A 17,418-nucleotide genomic window follows, 5' to 3' on the forward strand; every position below is an offset into this window, starting at 1 on the left:
ATGATGAAAGTTATAGTTAAGAATAACAAAAATTTTGATGATGAAACATTCAGAATAAATAGCGAATTTAATGTGATTGAAGAGATTGAGGTTCTGAAAAGAGGTAAATTTGATTGTTGTTCAAAGTTAAGGCGAATTATTATTTAATAAATACTTTAACACTTCAATTAGAAATCATGACGAAAGAAGGAGAAAAGATGAAGCGGTCGTTGAAAAGGCTTTATCATCTTTCGAAAATTGTTGATCCAAGGGACTACGCAATTGATGATTGTTTTTCGGATGAAAACTTCAAACAAAAATTGGAAAATGATTGTGGGTCTTTTCTAAAACCTATCGAACTTGTAGCAGCGCGTGTACTCGGACATATTAGCAGGATTCTATGTTTTGGAGGAGGCGATGAAGAAAATGAATTGCCCTTATATGCTGATAATCTTTCTGAATCGACAAAGCTTCTCGTAAAATCTATACCATATTTTTCATCAGAAGATAGATATGAAACAATTGAAAACGAACTTTCAGCTTTGGGAAAATGTAATGATGAAGATATTTGCACTTTCACAACAGCATGTATTAGACCGTATTCAGTGGATTGTGGTTTGTAGTACTGCAAAATACACATTTTCTTTATTTAAAAATTTTATTTCGTTCATTTAAGGAGCAACTCCACTTATTGGATGCGAAACTCCAGCAAAGATTTGGAAATGGCTCAATGGATATTTATCCAACAGCAATATTTCAGTCATAGCAGATGCTTTACAGCTTGCCAAAAGTTTTTATTCTTTAGAAATCAAACTGAAACTTGGCAAAGATGTCAAAACCAACAACCTTTTAGCAGTTGATTCATTTCTGCCATTTCCATATCATTTCATTTCTTTGAAATCTCCATTTGAAGCGACCAACTGTGACTCTTCTGACTGGATTCCTCCTGCATATCATCGGGGGCCAATTTGCTCGGTTGCAATCAAAGCATTCAGATGTCTGGGCCGTTTTGCAGAAAGTTGCGAGTCAGTTTACATTCAGCTTTTTACGCTTCACGACGGAATTGTGGAGAAAGTGCTGAGTTATTTGGATTCCAGCTGGACAGAAGACGAATGGAAGGCTATATTTACAGGGAGTAAGTTTTTTGGCGCAGATTGCATCGACATATACTCTTCAGGCGGAGCAAACTTCCAGAAAATGGCGGATGGGCTGTTTTGCGAAGAGGAAAGCATCAAGCAAATGATCTCAAAATTTCAGACAGCGGCTGTTAAATGTGTTGGATTTTGGCTGTCCAAGCAAGTTTATGAAGTCATTACGAGAATTACAAAGAAAGATTTGCTGAGGCAAATAGCATCGTTGATGTGCAATGCAACAAGGGATAAATTGCGATCGGAAAGTATGGCAACGCTTTTATATGCATATGCTTCGTTGTCGTCAGGTGCAAATGTTCGTCCGCTTCACAGAAATAAGAGCAATGAGCAAAATTTTAACAGAGAAGAAAACAAATGCCTTCCTCAGCCTCTGAGAGGAAAGTTGCTAGCTGTTTTGGCTGAGGCGTGCGAGGAAGAAGGTGTCATTGACTTTGCCTACGCTCAGATTGCTCCTGTAACTTCGGAACATGCACGCTCTTTTGAAGCAAAAGAAAGTGAGAAAATAAGAAGAAGATTGAAAGCTAAATGCGATCCAAAGATTTGTCCAGTTTGCGCTCTGCTTGAAAGCTCAGATGCTGAAGACGATGGGACTGAGCCAGACACTGAGCCAGACTCTGAAGAAGATGAGGAAGAGAAGGAAGAGAAGAAAGATATAAACAAACACAGATATAAATACAACAACAATCACATTGATGAAGGAATTAATACCAAAGCGATTGAAAAGGAAAAAGAATGGAAAAAAGTTCTTTTTGAATGCCTAAATAGAGGTGAGATGTCCGCAAATGATTTTTCAAAGTTTATATATTCGAATTATGAGGTGAATGTTTCATTCGTAAATGAAGCTGAAGAATCTGAGGGTGAAGAAGAAGAAGAAGAAGAGAGAGAAGAAGAAGAAAATGATGATAATGAAGGGGAAGACAAAGATGATTAAGGAATTTATATATTCTTCGATGAGATTCATCGACAGAAGCCAGAAAGCGATGCTTCAACACGAAAATGATAATTCCTTTATTGTTTGAGCAACTTTTGTGAGATTGATCATTTTTTCTTTGTTATTTATTTATTTTTTTAAAGAGGTATTTATTAACACATATATTTTAATGGAAATTCGTACAGATTGAAGTTTGGATGTTTCGTTATACTGTTAAAATTGCCTGTTTCATGCTTGTTTGAAAATGTCGGGACCTTTCTTTTCTTTTCTTTTCTTTTCTTTTCTTTTCTTTTCTTTTCTTTTCTTTTCTTTTCTTTTCTTTTTTTAAAGATTGAATATATACAGATAAAGAGAAAGTTTAATCATTTTCTTTTGTTTTTGATTCTGTTTCATTATTTTTGTTTGTTTGTAATCTGTTTGCAAAATGTGTATATATTTCAATTCCTCCACCCCCCTAAAAAGCAAAAAACCTTACTTATTCATGATGTATTTCAATATTTCCCAGAGAGAATTTCTCTGATTTTTTTTATCTCCGTGGAAATTTGATTGTTATTCTTTTTTTTTTTTTTTTAATTTTTCGTTTTTATTTTATTAATTGATTCGAAAACATGAGAGTAACCGCAACAGTTTCAAAGACTACAATATTCATTCAGTATCCAAAAATATCCAAAGCAATTGAGTATTTCACATTGAATGCAATTTGTTTTATGATAACAATCAATTGAAATCAATATTTCTTTTAAAAAGATGCCCGTGAACGGACTTTATGCTATGACTTGCACTATTTGATTAAGCGTTTTTGAAAATGGATTCACATCAAGAAATTCAACCTTTGTTGCAAATTCAAAATATCTAAAAAGTCAATCAAAACAACATTTGATGATACGCACATTATGAGTGGTTATTATGCAGTAAACAAATTATTCAATTGAACAATTTTTGTTGTGAAAAATATAATAGTTACGATCAGAAGATTTTTTGGGGATTTATAAATTTCCCCACTGTTAAATGCAGATTGCAATACCTCCTTCTTCATTTCCACTTTCAACTTTTTTGCACGTAGATTTTTGCAAATATGGAGAAAGAATGCGATTGCCAGGACTCATGTCAAATATGAATAATTATTTTTCTCATATTCCTAATTTGACTCAAAAAAGTTCCACCCTGCGTGGCAACGAAGAGACATCAAATAAAGATGTATTGTATTTTTAATTGGATAAGTTTATGCTTTTTAATACTTTAATCAATTTAGAAAAAGAATGTTCTTCACAAGCCGCCGCTTATCAAGGAATTCAATTTGTTCTTTTCGAGCAATTTTTCAAGCATTAAACAAAATTTAATACAGAAATATTGCTCCCAACCTCAACTCGTGAAAAATACTGTGTTTTCAACTCTTCGAATTTCACCTTTTCCAACGTCAAATCCATCGCAGAATTTTGAACATCTAAAAATTTCAAATCTTTCAGCATCGTATTTTCAGGGATATTACACTACCAGAGAATCCTCATCAGTTTGAAACACACCTTTTTTCCCAAAAATTGAAATATAAACACGTATTTTTGAAAAGTTTTCTTCAAGAACATGCTCTGCAATTGGGCGCTATTCTCCAATTCCTATTTTTTCTACTGCAGATCCCGAAGTTCCACTCATATTTCCGTTTGTGTTACAGTTTATTTTCAGATTTTCAACTATTTGTTTTATGGTTTTAGTCTGAATGATTATCTTCTTTCACTAGAATGCGTATCTGTATCGTTTCCTTACGCCCCATGCGTTTTTGAGCCCATGTTCTTCAGTTTTTGCTTGTACGACGTGGACAAAAAAGAAAAGCTCAGCGAAGATTTCTATTACGACTTCGAACCTGATTTCCTTCGAATGGATGACAACGATAATAAATCCGCTGCTGCTCCAAGCTCTTCAACAGCTCCAAACCAGAAGCCAAAGCGTGTGATATTCTCGTTCGACCCGTTTTCTGTGTCAAACGTCGTGCTTGTCGTGAAGGCATCGACAGTTCTGACTCCCTCTGCGGGGCAGACTGCCTATCAGGACTATCTGACTGAAGAAGAGGTGCTGAATGAGCTGCAAGACGGAGAGAGAGAGGCAACAGCACTCTATCAGCAGTCAGCAGCAGCCCAGTTTCACACTCAAAAGGGAGGTTCTGGGTCATTTTTCGCATCATCATCATCATCTTCGCCTTATTCTTCACCTCAGAGCAAAACTGGGATGATGGGGCAACCAATGAATTCTTCTTCTTCTCCTTATACTTTTTCATCAGTTCCCCGCCAACCTGCTTCTACTGCGCCTCCTCAGTCTGCTTCTCCAATGACGTGTCTTCCTTCTCCTTTTGCTTCAGTTCAATCGAATTCTGTCGCAACAGCACGAATTTCTCAAGTCAAACAAACTTCTTCCTCCTACTCCTCCTCTTCTTCTTCTCCATCAATATCAACAACGTCATCTTCGCCTTTGCCTTCTTCTTCTTCTGCTCGTCTTCCTCCTCCACTTCCTCCTCCTTCGCGTGATTCACTCATCATCACTGATACTTCATCATTGTTTTCTTCTTCTTCTTCTTCTTCCTCATCTTCCTCTTCTCCTCCACCTTCCTCTTCTTCCTCACCACATCCACACAGAACAATCTCTTCCCACTCTCCTTCTTCTTCTCCTTCTTCTCCGCTTCCTGCTCCACTTGGCTCTGCAAATCAGAATGAAAACGCTGTTTGTCAGTCAGAATCTGCTGATGATGTCATTTCATCATCATCATCTTCATCATCATCATCTTCTTCTTCATCATCATCTGCACCAAATTCCACCTCATCTTTCAATCAGTTCCCATCCGATTCAAAGCAACAACCACTGCAACAGTCACAGCAACAACAACAATACAGCTCAGAATATCCTCAAGATGATTCAACTTCTTCTTCCTCTTCTCCCTCTTCTTCTTCTCTCCTCTCCTCTGGTATTTGCTTCTCCCCCGCCCTCGTTGCCCTTCAACAGCGCCACCGCAACCGCCTCGCCGCCTTCAAAGCACACAGACAGCCGTTTGGATGGACTTCCTATCCAATCTTCAACAGAGCCCGCCCCTTCTCTTCTTCTTCTTCTTCTTTCTCTTCTTCCTCTTCTTCTTCATTTCATTCATCTTCTGGCTTTATTTCTGGCTCAGGCAGTGTGAGTTCAGACGAGGCGAAGGAGATTGAGGCGCAGAGGAAAGAGAACAGACCCCAGATGTTTTCGCTGCTGCTTCATCCGTCTTCATCTGATCCTGCTCTTTCTTCTGCTATGCCTTCTTCTTCTTCTTCTTCCAATCCAAATGGAGAATCAGCAACAACATCATCATCTTCTTCCTCTTCCTCCTCTTCTTCCTTCCCCTTCTGCCGCATCCCATCTGTCGAAGAGCCAGTTGACATTATTCTCCCCACTCTCTTCCGCTCCACAGCTTCTTCTCTTTCTGAAGACGATTTGTTAGCCATCGTCGACAAACACACAAAAGTGCAGACAAAACGAAGGCTTCTTCGGATGAAGCAGGAAAACGCGTTGAGGAGGCAGATGATGTATGCTGAGCAGATGGCAAAGGCAAATAACAATAATAATAACAATAACAGTAATAATAATAATATAAGTGGAGGTGGCTTTAATAATGCAATGAATGGAGCAGGCGACGGAAACAATACACTTTCTGGCTCTTCTTCTTCTTCTTCTGCTAATTTGGGAAATTATCCAGGAGAAGGAGAAGAAATACGCCATCAATCTCAACAGAATGAATTATCTGGATCTTCTCAAAGAGAAATGTCTTCTTCTGCTTCTTCGAATTTTTCGTTACAAACACACGAAGCTGCTGGAATGAGTGGTTACATATCATCACAGTCAGGTGGAATATCAAGTGGATTTTCATCTTCTTATTCTGTTAATTCTCCAAATTCAATTTCATCATCACCTTCATCCTCCTCTTTTTCTTCCTCGTCCTCTTCTTCTTCTTCTTCTCTCTCCTCTGACCCCACACGCCCTGACCTCTCTCGCCTCACCAAGCCCAAATCAGCCTCCAAAAAGCTCCATTCTGAACTCGATGCCCTGTCTGACGAGGAAGAAGACGAGATATTCGGCGCCGACGGATTGGGCGGTTCATCCGCTGCGTCTGCCATTGCCAATGCTGATTCGCTGGCTGCGTTGGCGATACCGATGAGGCTGAAACTTCGAGTGTGTCTTGTCCAGAAGGCGAAGCTGAAGGAAGGGCTGCTGCTTCCAATGAACAACATCTTCTTTCCGGCGAGTAATTACGCTACTCAGGCGTTTAATGAGGCGGAGTTGAGTTATCCACCTCCAATTCCTGCTTCAATAGGCTCATCATCATCATCATCTTCTTCTTCTTCATTGCCTTCTTCTTCTTCTTCTTCTCTTCTTGCTGTTCCTCTTTCAATCTCTCCATTTGCTGCCCAATCGTCCTTTTTGCAGCCGGCGCCACCGCCTTCAGTGCCAAACCTTATTGCCAGTAAAGACAGCACTTTGCAACAGCAGAAGAAAGATAAGGAAAAGAATGAGAAAGAGAAAGAGAAAGAGGAAAAATTTGAGGAGATGAAAGGAAATGATCTCAAAAATGACAGTTTTTCATCAATAACGACATCTTCATCATTCTCTTCTTCTTCTTCCTCCTCTTCCTCTTCCTCTTCTCCTCTTTCTCTCTCCTCCCACTCCCACACCCGCCTCGCTCTCGCCTTCCCTTCTGCCAACCCTGTCCTTCCTAACCTCACTTTCCTCCATCTTCTCTATTTGTACCCGCAGCGCGTCTCCTTCTTTGGCATCTCTTTTCCCCGCGACGTTTCTTTCCGAAACGTCCAGCTCGAAGTGCGTTTCCGCTCCACCGACACAAATTCGGGTGCATCTTCCATTGCAAACGGTGTTTTTGACCCGAAAGACGAGCAGGAAAACAGCCTGCCGCTGTTTTTCAGTGCTTCTGAGTCGCATCAGCTCATCCGGACACGCAAGTGCTGCATGATGTACCACTCACACCCCGCCTCCTTCGGCGACGAAGTGAAAATCCGGCTGCCTTTCTTCCTTCTCCCCACACACCACATCCTCTTCACTTTCTACCACATCACCTGCAAACTGGTTAGGAAATCACAGGCGGTGGTGAAGAAGTTCCTTGCTCATGCTGTTTTGCCCTTAACACCAAAAGGCGGGTTCTTCTCAAGAGAACATCCGGCTGTGACTTTGCCCTTGTACCGCCAGCTGCCTCAGAACTACGTGGCGAGTGTGATTGCTGACGCAGTTAGCTTGGCTTCAACAGGACAGTCGCCGTATTCTTCATCTGGTGCATTATCTTCTTCTTCTTCTTCATCGATATCTTCTGCTTCTTTGGTTTCTTCTTCGATTTCTTCTGCTTCCTCTTCCCCTCCTACTTCTTCTTCTGGTGGCCTGCACATCCAACAGCCTCCTCCTCCTCCTTCTTCCTCTTCCTCTTCCTCTCTCATTTCTCCTGTTGCCTTGCTCCATCGTGTTTCGCAGAAGAAAGTGGCTTCTTTCTCTCTTCGCCATCGAATTGTCTCTTCGCTCCTGCCTAACAACACACCCGTCGCTGACTTCATCGCCAATGCTTCGTCTATCTCGACAACTGCCTTATCTGCTTGCTCAGTGCTGCCTTCTCCTTCCCCTTCTTCTCCTTCTTCCCCTTCTTCTTCTTCTTCTTCTTCTTCTTCTTCTTCTTTGAATCACCGAAATTCGTCATCAGCTTCAACAAATTCTATTCCATCGTTATCATCATTACCATCATCACATTCCTCTGACTCTTCCATTGGAAGCCCCCGTTTCTCTACAACCACCGCCAATCCATCTGACTCATTAAAACTAGAAAAAGCTCTCCATCAGTTCGATTTGAGCATGCGTTCTATGCCTCACATGGAGCTGGCGTTCCAAAGAATGCTCGATGAACACCGAATGAAATGCTACGAAAGAATTGAAAGACCTTCTTTTTCTTGTTCAGATCGCGTTGTTGCTTCAGGGGAGAATTCAGGATTTGCACAAATTCCATTGAATTCCAGTCAGAACACTCAACAGCCGCAGCGCACAACTTCTCCACTCCCGCCTTATTCTTCGACTTCATCTCCTGCTAATCGTGCAGCTTCTATTTCTCCTTCTCCCTCTTCTCTTTCTCTCTCTCCTTCTTCCCCATCTTCTCATTCTTCCTTCCCCCAATCCCTTCCCTCTGCTGTTTCCATTGTTCCAATCACTCATTTGCTTCAGCTTACCATCAACACCCTCGTCGGCGGGCCTTTCACCTCCAACCGCTTCTGGCAGCTTGTAGAGGATTCAGTTGCATCTGGAGGCAGTTTGAATGGCAATTCTCAGTTTGGAGGAGGAGGAGGAGGAAACGGAAGCATGTGGAGAAGGGCCAGTGAGGCGTGCTTGAAGGAGTCTGTGCCTTTCTTCCCGGTTCTGCTGAAGATGATGCTTGTTGGGCTGACAAACGAGTTTGTGATGCAAAGAGAGGAATATGCAAAGTTCACAAAAACAGATTTTAGGAAAGAGGAAGAAGTTGAAAAAGAGGCAAAGAAAGATGAGTTTGATCAATCAAATGTTTTGTATGAAAGCAAAAAATGTGTTGTGGATAATCGGCAGCTTTCTCTACTGGAGACAATTCCTTCCACAAACATTCACACACTCTCATTGTTTGCATATGCTGAGGCAACTCCTGTGAATGTTATTTCTCAAATTAGCAATCAAATGACCTCTGGTACATCACAAACAGCAGCAGAATCTTCTTCTTCCCCATATTCACCACCTCCTTCCCTTTGCTCCTCTCCTTCTCTTTCCTCTCCCTCATTCTTCCACAATCGCGTTGGCTTCAACACATTTGCTTCAATGCTTAGGTTATTGGAGTATACGCTTGGCCCTCTTGTTCCTTTTTGGGAACGCGGATTTGACCGAAAGCTGAACAATGACTTCAAATCGTATGAGGCAACTGACTTGGAAGAGGAGATGATGGAGAGCAAAGAAGAGACTAAGAGGAAAATAACCAACAATAACAGCAAAACGATTGTGATGCGCCGTCAAGGAAGAAAAGGAGAGGCAGATGGGAGTGGTGCAAGAAGAAAAGGAAACGATGGCTTTAAAAGCAGAAAGAACAGCAAAAGCACCAAAGTTAATGAAAATACGAATCAACAAGCAGAAGGCAGTGCAGACGCTGCTGTTGATCCTGATGATAGCAGCTCGCTTTTGCAGGAATCGAGTTCAGGTGAAGAAGGTGTTGATGATGAAGATGATGAAGAGATTAGGAGAGATGCGAACAAGATAGGAAAAGGGGAAGAAGCTGTTGGAGCATCAGAGATGGATAAGAAAAAGGAGCTGTATGGAACAGATGAGGAAGGAGACGAAGAAGGAGACAAAGAAGATGAATACGAAGAAAATAGAGATGAGAAAGGAGAAGAAGAGAACGATGGAGAAAGCGAAGAATATGAGGAATATGAGGAATATGAAGATGAAGGAGAAGATGAAGCAGAAATGGAAGGATTTGAAAAGGAAGGAGAAGAGGAAGAGGAAGAGGAAGCGGAAGAAGATGGCATGAACTCTTTGCTCAGAGCAGCGACCATTCAAATCCAACCAAATCAACAGGGAAGAGGCAATACATCAGCAGACAGCAGTTTGGACAGGGCAGATTCAATTGAAGCAGAATACGACATAATCGATCTGAAGGAAGGGGTGCCTGACAATTCGAAGAGCAGAGAGATCAAAAGGAGAAGAGGCAAAGCAGCCAACAATGACTCATCGTCTTCTTCTGAAGGGGAAAGCGGAGAAAACGAGTCTGTTAGGAGGAATGGGAAAGGAAGCATCATCGAAGACGAGGATGAAGACGAAGAAGACGCCATTGCAGCAGCAGTTCGACTAGCACACAGGCAGCTGAAGAGGAGGCAGGACAATCGTGTTCAGTTGGGCAACTTCCGCTTTCGGCCGAACCAAAACACTCCCGTCACGAATGTGGAGATGATTCCGCAGACATTCACGCAGATGGTGCTGAACAAAGGAGCACCAATCACTCTTTCACACATCTTCATCTCGAAGCTGTGGCAGATCCATCCGTTGAGGCTGTTTGTGAGCTCGTTTGCAGACAACTTTTTGAGGGAAAAGGGAGTGGCACAGTCGATTGCAGAGCCTGTGCTGTTCTTCTGGATGCAGATGATGGAGGCAGCAGTCATCGCGAAGCTGTCGAACTTGGCAAGGAGCAAAACAAAAGGGAATAAAAACAATGAAGTTCAATCGATTCCTGGACACATTCATTCTGAGTCTCCTTCTCGCTTCAGTTCGCAATTATCTCAGCAGCATCAGCAGCATCAGCCTCCACAATCACCTTACAAGTCTCGTTATGTTCCACCTCCTTCTGCACAAAGCCACTTTTCTGGTGTTAAACAGCCAGTTGCACTGCCTTCGCTTTCATCTGGCTTGTTTTTATCATCTTCACCTTCTTCTTCAAATGCGTTTGTTTCTTCTTCTTTCGAGTTCATCCCATCTGTTGATGCATCACCGAATGATATTTTCCGCTTTTCGTGGTTTTTGTTTTCGCTTGTGTGGAAGTCACTTGCTATTATTGCCTATCAAAAGAGAGAGGAGAGAAAGAAAGATGCCAAATGTGATAGAATATCAAAAATTAACACAGAACAAACAACTTCTCCAGATGAATCTTCAAGCAATGCATCTGTTCTTCCTCCTGGTTTTTTCACGCTACTTTCTTCATTCGCATGCACTTCTTTGCATCTTATCCACATTTTCTTGAATGAATGCAATGGTTTCCTCGACCCCTGCATTTACTCGTTCATCGGCTCTTTCTCTTTGTTCCTGACTGATTTGTGGGGATTAGTGGAAGATTCCACCGAACGCTGCCAGGTTACGTCGATGGTGCTTCTGCTGCTGAAGCTGCTGGATGAGAACAGCGCTGCTGAAATCATCGGCGCGAAGATGAAGAGCTGGTTTGTGAAGGAAGAAGGATGTGCAAGTGGTTGTGTGGATGTTGTGAATAACTCTGTTTGTGGATCATCATCATCTTCTTCTTCTTCTTTATCAGCATCATCATTTGCCTCGCCTTCTGTTTTTTGCTTATCAAACAAGCCAGTTCCAATCACCACAGTTGCACAGCAGAAGATGAAGAACATGAAAGCGCTTTCTGTTCTGAAGACGGCTGCTCTGCGGATTCTGATGCAATGCAATGGATGGGTACAGGAGATGATGGCAGGAAGCATCGACGCTTGGAATATCATCATGAAAGGAACAGTTGATCAATATTCGGAGAGAGAAAAGAAAGCAGACGACAAAATGTGTTTCAGTGCAAATGGAAAAATTAATGAAAAAATTTATAATAAAGTGAGTGATTCTGCTGAGTCATTATCTATTTCTCCGCTCCATCTTTCTCCTTCTTCTTCACCTCTTTCTCCCATTTCTCAAGTATGTCGTTGGTGGAGCCCTTCCATTCATCCAGACGCTGTTTCTGATTCTTTGCTTCTTGTTCACTCAACTATTTTGATTCTCTGGGAGATGTATTCGATAAGCCTGGGTTATTATTACTCTCCTCGCAATGCGTCCAGTGCAAGTCCGTTGCCTGCTGCTTCTTCGACTCCTCTTTCTTTCACTTCTTCCTCTCCCTCTTCTTCCTCTCCTTCTGATGCAGATTCTGATATAACCTCAATCCAGAATGTAACAACACCCACAGAAAAGCTAGAAGACAAAGAAGATAAACCAGAGCCCCTGCGAAAGGTATCGACGTCTTCTGTTCCATCCTCTCCTTCACGAAGCACATCCGTTTCTTCAACTTCTCAATCAACTGCCTCAACATCATTGTCTTCTTCATCTCAAATTCCAATGAAAGAATGCCCAGTCACAGTGTTTGACTTGGTTAATGCATCAGACGTGCCTTCTCCTCCTTCGCAGTCACCTTCTTCTTCTTCTTTCGGTTCGGTGCCTTCAAATAACAATCCTCAACGCTCAATCTCTGACTCATCGCAGGATTCAATGAAACAGAACGAATTGTCTGATAAGTCGGATGCATCAGCCGGTGCATCTTCATTATGTTTTTCATCATCATCATCATCTTCCTCTTTATATCCTTTCTCACTTACAACTTCTGTTCCCTTGAATCAATCTGAGATTAAGCAATACACCATTTACGAGCTGCCTACAGGAATTTCTCTCAAATTTTTAAGTTTGCATCCGTTCCAGCTGCTTCGGATGTTTTTGGTGAAGATTGACACATTCACTTTGCCTGCTGGCTGCTCGTTTCCTTCTTCAAAATCAATAAACTCATTTTCATCATCATCATCATCAACAACAACAACATCATCTTCTTCTTCCTCCTCCTCTTCTTCTTCTCTCTCCCCTGACTTTTCTCTTTCTCTCTTCTTCCCATTCAACATGAGCGATAGTTCTTCCACTTCATCTCCACTCCCACTCATTTCCACTCATCCAATAACTGTTCCACAAACATTCCGAATGGCACTGGCAAACAGCCTCTTCTTGTTCTTTGCTGTCACAATCGGATGGATTGATCAGCTGGAACTCCTTTTGCAGCGTTCTGCTTCAAATTCATCATCATCATCATCTTCTTCTTCCTCCTCTGCTTCTTCTGCTTTCTCAACCACCACATTTTCAGCAGAGGCTGATGACTTGTATGATTGTGTGCTTTGCTGCCTGTGGATTTTAAGAAACGTTCCAATCTCCACCTTCAGAGCTTGGCTGGCTGACAATCCGACTATCAAGCCTTCCTATTCAACTGCTTCTCCAACCTCACATTCCTCTTCTTCTATTTCTACTTCGTCATCTTCATCCTCTTCTACATCTTCTTCGAGTTCATTCACTTCAGAGATCTTTGAATCATCAACATCAGCTTCTTCTTCCTCTTCCTCTTCCACTCCTTTCCTCACAAAAGAGCAGAAAGTCAATGGAATTTTGAAGTTTGTGGCGGTCTGCTTTTCTCTCTTCAACGAAGGTGCCATCACCAAGCGGCTGAAAAAGGAGTACAGGAAATGGCAAAATAGTATCTATAGGCCAAATTCGTCACTCAAAGCGGAGGCGGTTTTGGGTGTGGACATGCTCTTTTATCCAGCAATCACCTCGCCAAACACAGTGCATCCGATGTATCCTTCTTCTATCACTTTCAATCAGTCGCTGTCTTCTTCCTCTTCTTCTGCTTCTTTGAGCACAGCTGGCGATGTGATTGCAGATGGCACAATGCCAAAGTTCCAAATGTCTGCCACTCTCAATCCACAGCTCTTGTCTTCTTCGAATGCATCTCTCTCCTCTTTTCGCTCAACTTCTCTGCGAAGTGTAGCGTCTAGTGCAGAGTTCCAAAGGTATTCTGGAATGTCAACTTTGTCGTCTCAATCAACAATGCGGCAGACAGCAAAGAGAAATGCACAGAGAACGATCAGCCAACAAAACTTGAATGGATATGAAGAGACAGCAACAACAGCAGTCGGGACAGTTCAGTGGATTCTGTTGCATTTGTTGCATGAAACGATGATTGTCGCATTCTACGGAAGGTGTTTTGTGGAGGAGCTGAATGAAAACACACTGAAGAAGGCGAAGGATATTGAAAGTGCACTCAAACTGAATAGCAGAAATGGTAAACAGGAGAATAAAGAAAGCTTTGCAAAGAGTGGGAAAGAAGCAAACACAGAAAAAGATACTAAAACAAAACATAAAGCGCAGTTGGATGCTTCTGATGTGCAGTGGGGTTTGGCAGAATTTGTGTCAGACACTCACTCTCAAAACACTATGCAAAAGCCGAAAACACACAATTTGCTATTGGAGAAGAATGCTTCTTCCGAATTTTCAGGTTCAAAGACGCTGAGTGGGGCTGGAGAAAAAGAGCGATCTGGAACAGCCCTCTCAACACTCGGCGGCACATCGAAATTGACTCATTTGGCTTCCATTTCAGGTCCAACCCCATCTGCAGCCCCAGCTTCATTTTCTGCACATTCACTTCAGAGGCTGTCATCGACAATTGAAAAGAAACACTTTATGATGCAAAAAGAGGAAGAAGCTAAAAGGCTCGATGGGTTGTGGATGAACCGTGTTCTGAGAGATGTGGCTGATGAGATTTTGAGTTCGTCTTCAAAAGGCAACAATTCTTTACACTCATCAACTCAACAACAAGCATCTTCAATCTCAGTTTCGTCAGTCAGAAGCACTTTTGAGAAGAGCAGCGATTCACGCACACTTTCTTCTACTTCTTCTCCGTCGCCTTCTTCTCCTTTCGTCCAATCTTCATCTTCAGTTCAAAACTTATCTTCGCGTCTGCCGATTGATCATTTCACTTCTCCGATGTCGGTCTTTGTAGATGAAGCAGAAACACTCGGAACGTCACCAGCTGTTGTCACTGTGCTTCGAAGGGGAACTTATCTGCTTTCAGCTTCTTCTGCCAATAAAGTTAGTGCTGTTAAGTTACAATTATCAAAGAAGGCGGGATCTTCAGATGGAAGCAGTGAAAGAAGGCTGATTGCAGCTTGCGTTCCATCTCCAGATTCATCTTCCTCTTCCTATTTTTCTGCTTTTTGGACTTTATTCAACAAAATGCTCTCTCTTTTCATCTCTTCTGCATCTCAGCTTTCATCATCATCTTCAAGATTCTCTTCTTCTTTCGCTCCTTCTTCCATCACTTCATCCTCATCCCAGTCTCTTCACGAAGCCAGCGATCGTTCAAGCATCGCAGCTCTGCTTTCACCTCTTTTATTTGCACTGGGACGTCTCTTGGCGAGCCATTCAGGCCATTTCCTCTTCGAAGAGCAGCATTTGGAACAACACTGTGCTTTTCTGTGCTTCCAGCTGGTTTATGCGCTCACTTTGCCAATTCCTATCATTCGTGATGGCGCAGGTTCATTGCTTTTGCTGCTGTTTAAGCTCAACATGCACACGAGTCGCACAATTCTGCGGATGAAGACTCAATTGACAGTTGCATTGACACAATTACAGAATGTAGGAGAAAGTGAAGAGGCAAGATTATCGCAGTGTCTGCTGGAGATGCGCAACTTTGTTCCTTCGCTTTTCATGAAAAGTCAAAAAGTGCAAAGCATTGTGAAGATGTATTTGAAGAAAAAAGGAGCAAAAGAGGCAGAAGTTTCGAATGACAAGGATAAATCAAACATTTTTGTGCCAAAACGAGAAATCAACAAATATGAATCTATTCGTCTTCTGCGGAAGCTTGCACGTGAGTGGAGTGTGACGATTGCGATGCAGCGGCTTATGGAGAGTGGGAAAGAAATAGTATCAAAAGTGGCGACTGTCTCTCGAATGGGCAGAAACGAGGTGGAAGAGAAAGCAGCCATTGCGTTTGAGATTGCCGAGTCCTGTGTGGGGAATCCTGTGCAGAGGCTGGCTTGGATGGAGCGTGTGGTGATGATGCAGGAGGAAGCTGGCTGCATCGAGCAGGCAGCTATTGCACAGGTGATGCGGTGTGCTATCATCTTGGAGATCTACACTGCTCTTGTTGCTTTGGGATATGCGGAAAAGCCTCCATTTTTTGATTTTGCGTTCAATGTGGAGACACTCACGAACGTTGCATCTCAGACAAGTTTGACTTCAAATCAATCACAAACTTCTTCATCCTCAATGAACCCATTGGCCTCTCATTCTCCAATGTCATCACCAGGCACTGGCTCAGGAACAGTATCAACTCTCCAGTCCGCAAATTCGTCTGTTTCTTCCTCATCCTCTGCTTCCTCTCAGAGCTATCGTTTCTGCCCTTCCTCTGTCTTCTCCCCGGCCATTGCCGTTGCATTCAGCAGGGCGATTGTTGGGTGGGAGGCGCATAGAAACCAGAGCGCTGCTGTGCTGCTGAGCGGAGACTTGCTCGCGGAGATTATCCAGAGCGGCACATTCACTTTGGACTCAGCAAAGGCAGAGATGGAAAGATGCTTGGCTCTGCTGCGCCGGGCGATGCTGTATGAAATGGAGCTGAGCCTCTCAGAGGTGCTGCTGAAGCTCATTCAGTGCACTTACGACATCCGGCAGATGTCAACGCTCCTCAAACAGATGCAAACAGCTGCCGAGTCGCTTGCTTCCAGCGAGGGATCTACAAGAACGGTGCATTCGTTCTATCATCTGCTCTTTTTGGGAAAGCCGTTTGATGCGCTGAACCTGAACAAGCGGAGGTTCATCTGGTGTGAAAGTGGGATTGTGCGTTTGGGGGAGATGATGGAGCTGCTGAGGAAGAGATATGAGACAAAGCTGTTTAAAGAAGGTGCTTATGGGGCAGGCACGAAGGGAGGAGAAGAGAAAAAGAGAACGATTACAATAAAAGGTGAGATCAGGGCAAAAGAAAAGGACAAAATTACTTCAGAAAGCGAAGAAGCTTACATCATTCTAAATGCAGTGTGTCCTGAGAGTGCAGTGGGCGAGGAAATGAAGAAGCTCGACTCATCACTCAACCAGCAGATCGTCAGGAAGTTTTCATACGACCGAGGCTACACAGCCTCAGGCTTGCCTGCCAAGTCGATGGCAGATGCCTGGCTGTGTCGCACCACTCTGAGTGTCCAGGTTTCCTTCCCGTTTCTTAGCAAGCGGCAGGAGGTGGCTTCAGACGGCGTGTCGGAGGTTCATCTGAATCCAGCGCAAAATGCGGAGTCTGACGTAAGGCAGAAAATGAGGAAAATACAAGAGGCATACAGCGAGCAGCCTTTTCTTATTTCGAAGCTGGAGCCGTTGCTCAGCGGATCATTGACTCCACGTTTGATTTTATTTATTTAATTTTTTTCATAATTTTATTTTATTTTATTTTATTTTGATTATTTCTTTGTGAATAAAATTCTTAGAGGTTAATGCAGGGCCTTTGGCGATATGGGAATGCTTCTTAGTGGAGAAAAGGGAAGAAACGAGCGTTGAAGATCGGAAGCGCATCATGCAAGTGTTTGCCGAGTTTATGGAACTGTGCCGAATTTGTCTGGATAAGCACGGACGTCATTGTGCCTCAAAGGAACTGCACGATGTTTTTGTTGATGGCTTTAATAAATACGCTGATGAGCTGGAGAAAGAGGAAGGAATGTGCCACATTCGAAGAATTGATCACATTCTTTGAAAAATTTTTAAAAATTCAAAATATAAAAGCAGAATTGTTATTTGTTTGAATGATGGAAAGAATGAGTAACTTTATTTTTAATTCGTGTTTTGTTTTGTTTATGAAATTTCTTTGATACTCTACTCAAATTTTATTTTTAAAACAAGAAAAAAAAATAATTGAGTTTTATTGAATATAATTTCAGAAAATTTAAATTTTTTTATTGTAAATGTTGCTTTGTTGGAACAAATGATCAATAAAACGCAATGAATTTTTTAAAACTGAAAACTCCACATTAACAAATTCATGAAAAGACAAACATATTTAATAACAGAATCTTA

General features: G+C 42.3%; 2 protein-coding genes across 2 annotated transcripts; both read left to right on the forward strand.

Moving 5' to 3' along the window:
• On the forward strand, positions 1-2,061 carry MONOS_8307 (uncharacterized protein; the record flags this gene model as incomplete). The annotated part of the gene is made up of 3 exons (XM_067878708.1): positions 1-103; positions 172-594; positions 656-2,061. 3 exons carry the CDS (start codon positions 1-3, stop codon positions 2,059-2,061), a joined length of 1,932 nt encoding a protein of 643 aa, XP_067735184.1.
• A 1,008-nt stretch (positions 2,062-3,069) lies between these two features.
• On the forward strand, positions 3,070-17,276 carry MONOS_8308 (putative dedicator of cytokinesis protein 6/7/8; the record flags this gene model as incomplete). Its single annotated transcript, XM_067878709.1, has 5 exons — positions 3,070-3,258; positions 3,314-3,571; positions 3,629-3,717; positions 3,771-16,750; positions 16,836-17,276. The coding sequence occupies 5 exons, from the start codon at positions 3,070-3,072 to the stop codon at positions 17,096-17,098; spliced, it is 13,779 nt and encodes a 4,592-aa protein (XP_067735185.1). The 3' UTR covers positions 17,099-17,276.
• Positions 17,277-17,418: the final 142 nt, after the last annotated feature.

This window comes from Monocercomonoides exilis (assembly GCF_001643675.1).
Source record: "Monocercomonoides exilis strain PA203 chromosome Unknown scaffold3-2548433, whole genome shotgun sequence".
NCBI classification, from domain to species: Eukaryota; Preaxostyla; order Oxymonadida; family Polymastigidae; genus Monocercomonoides; species Monocercomonoides exilis.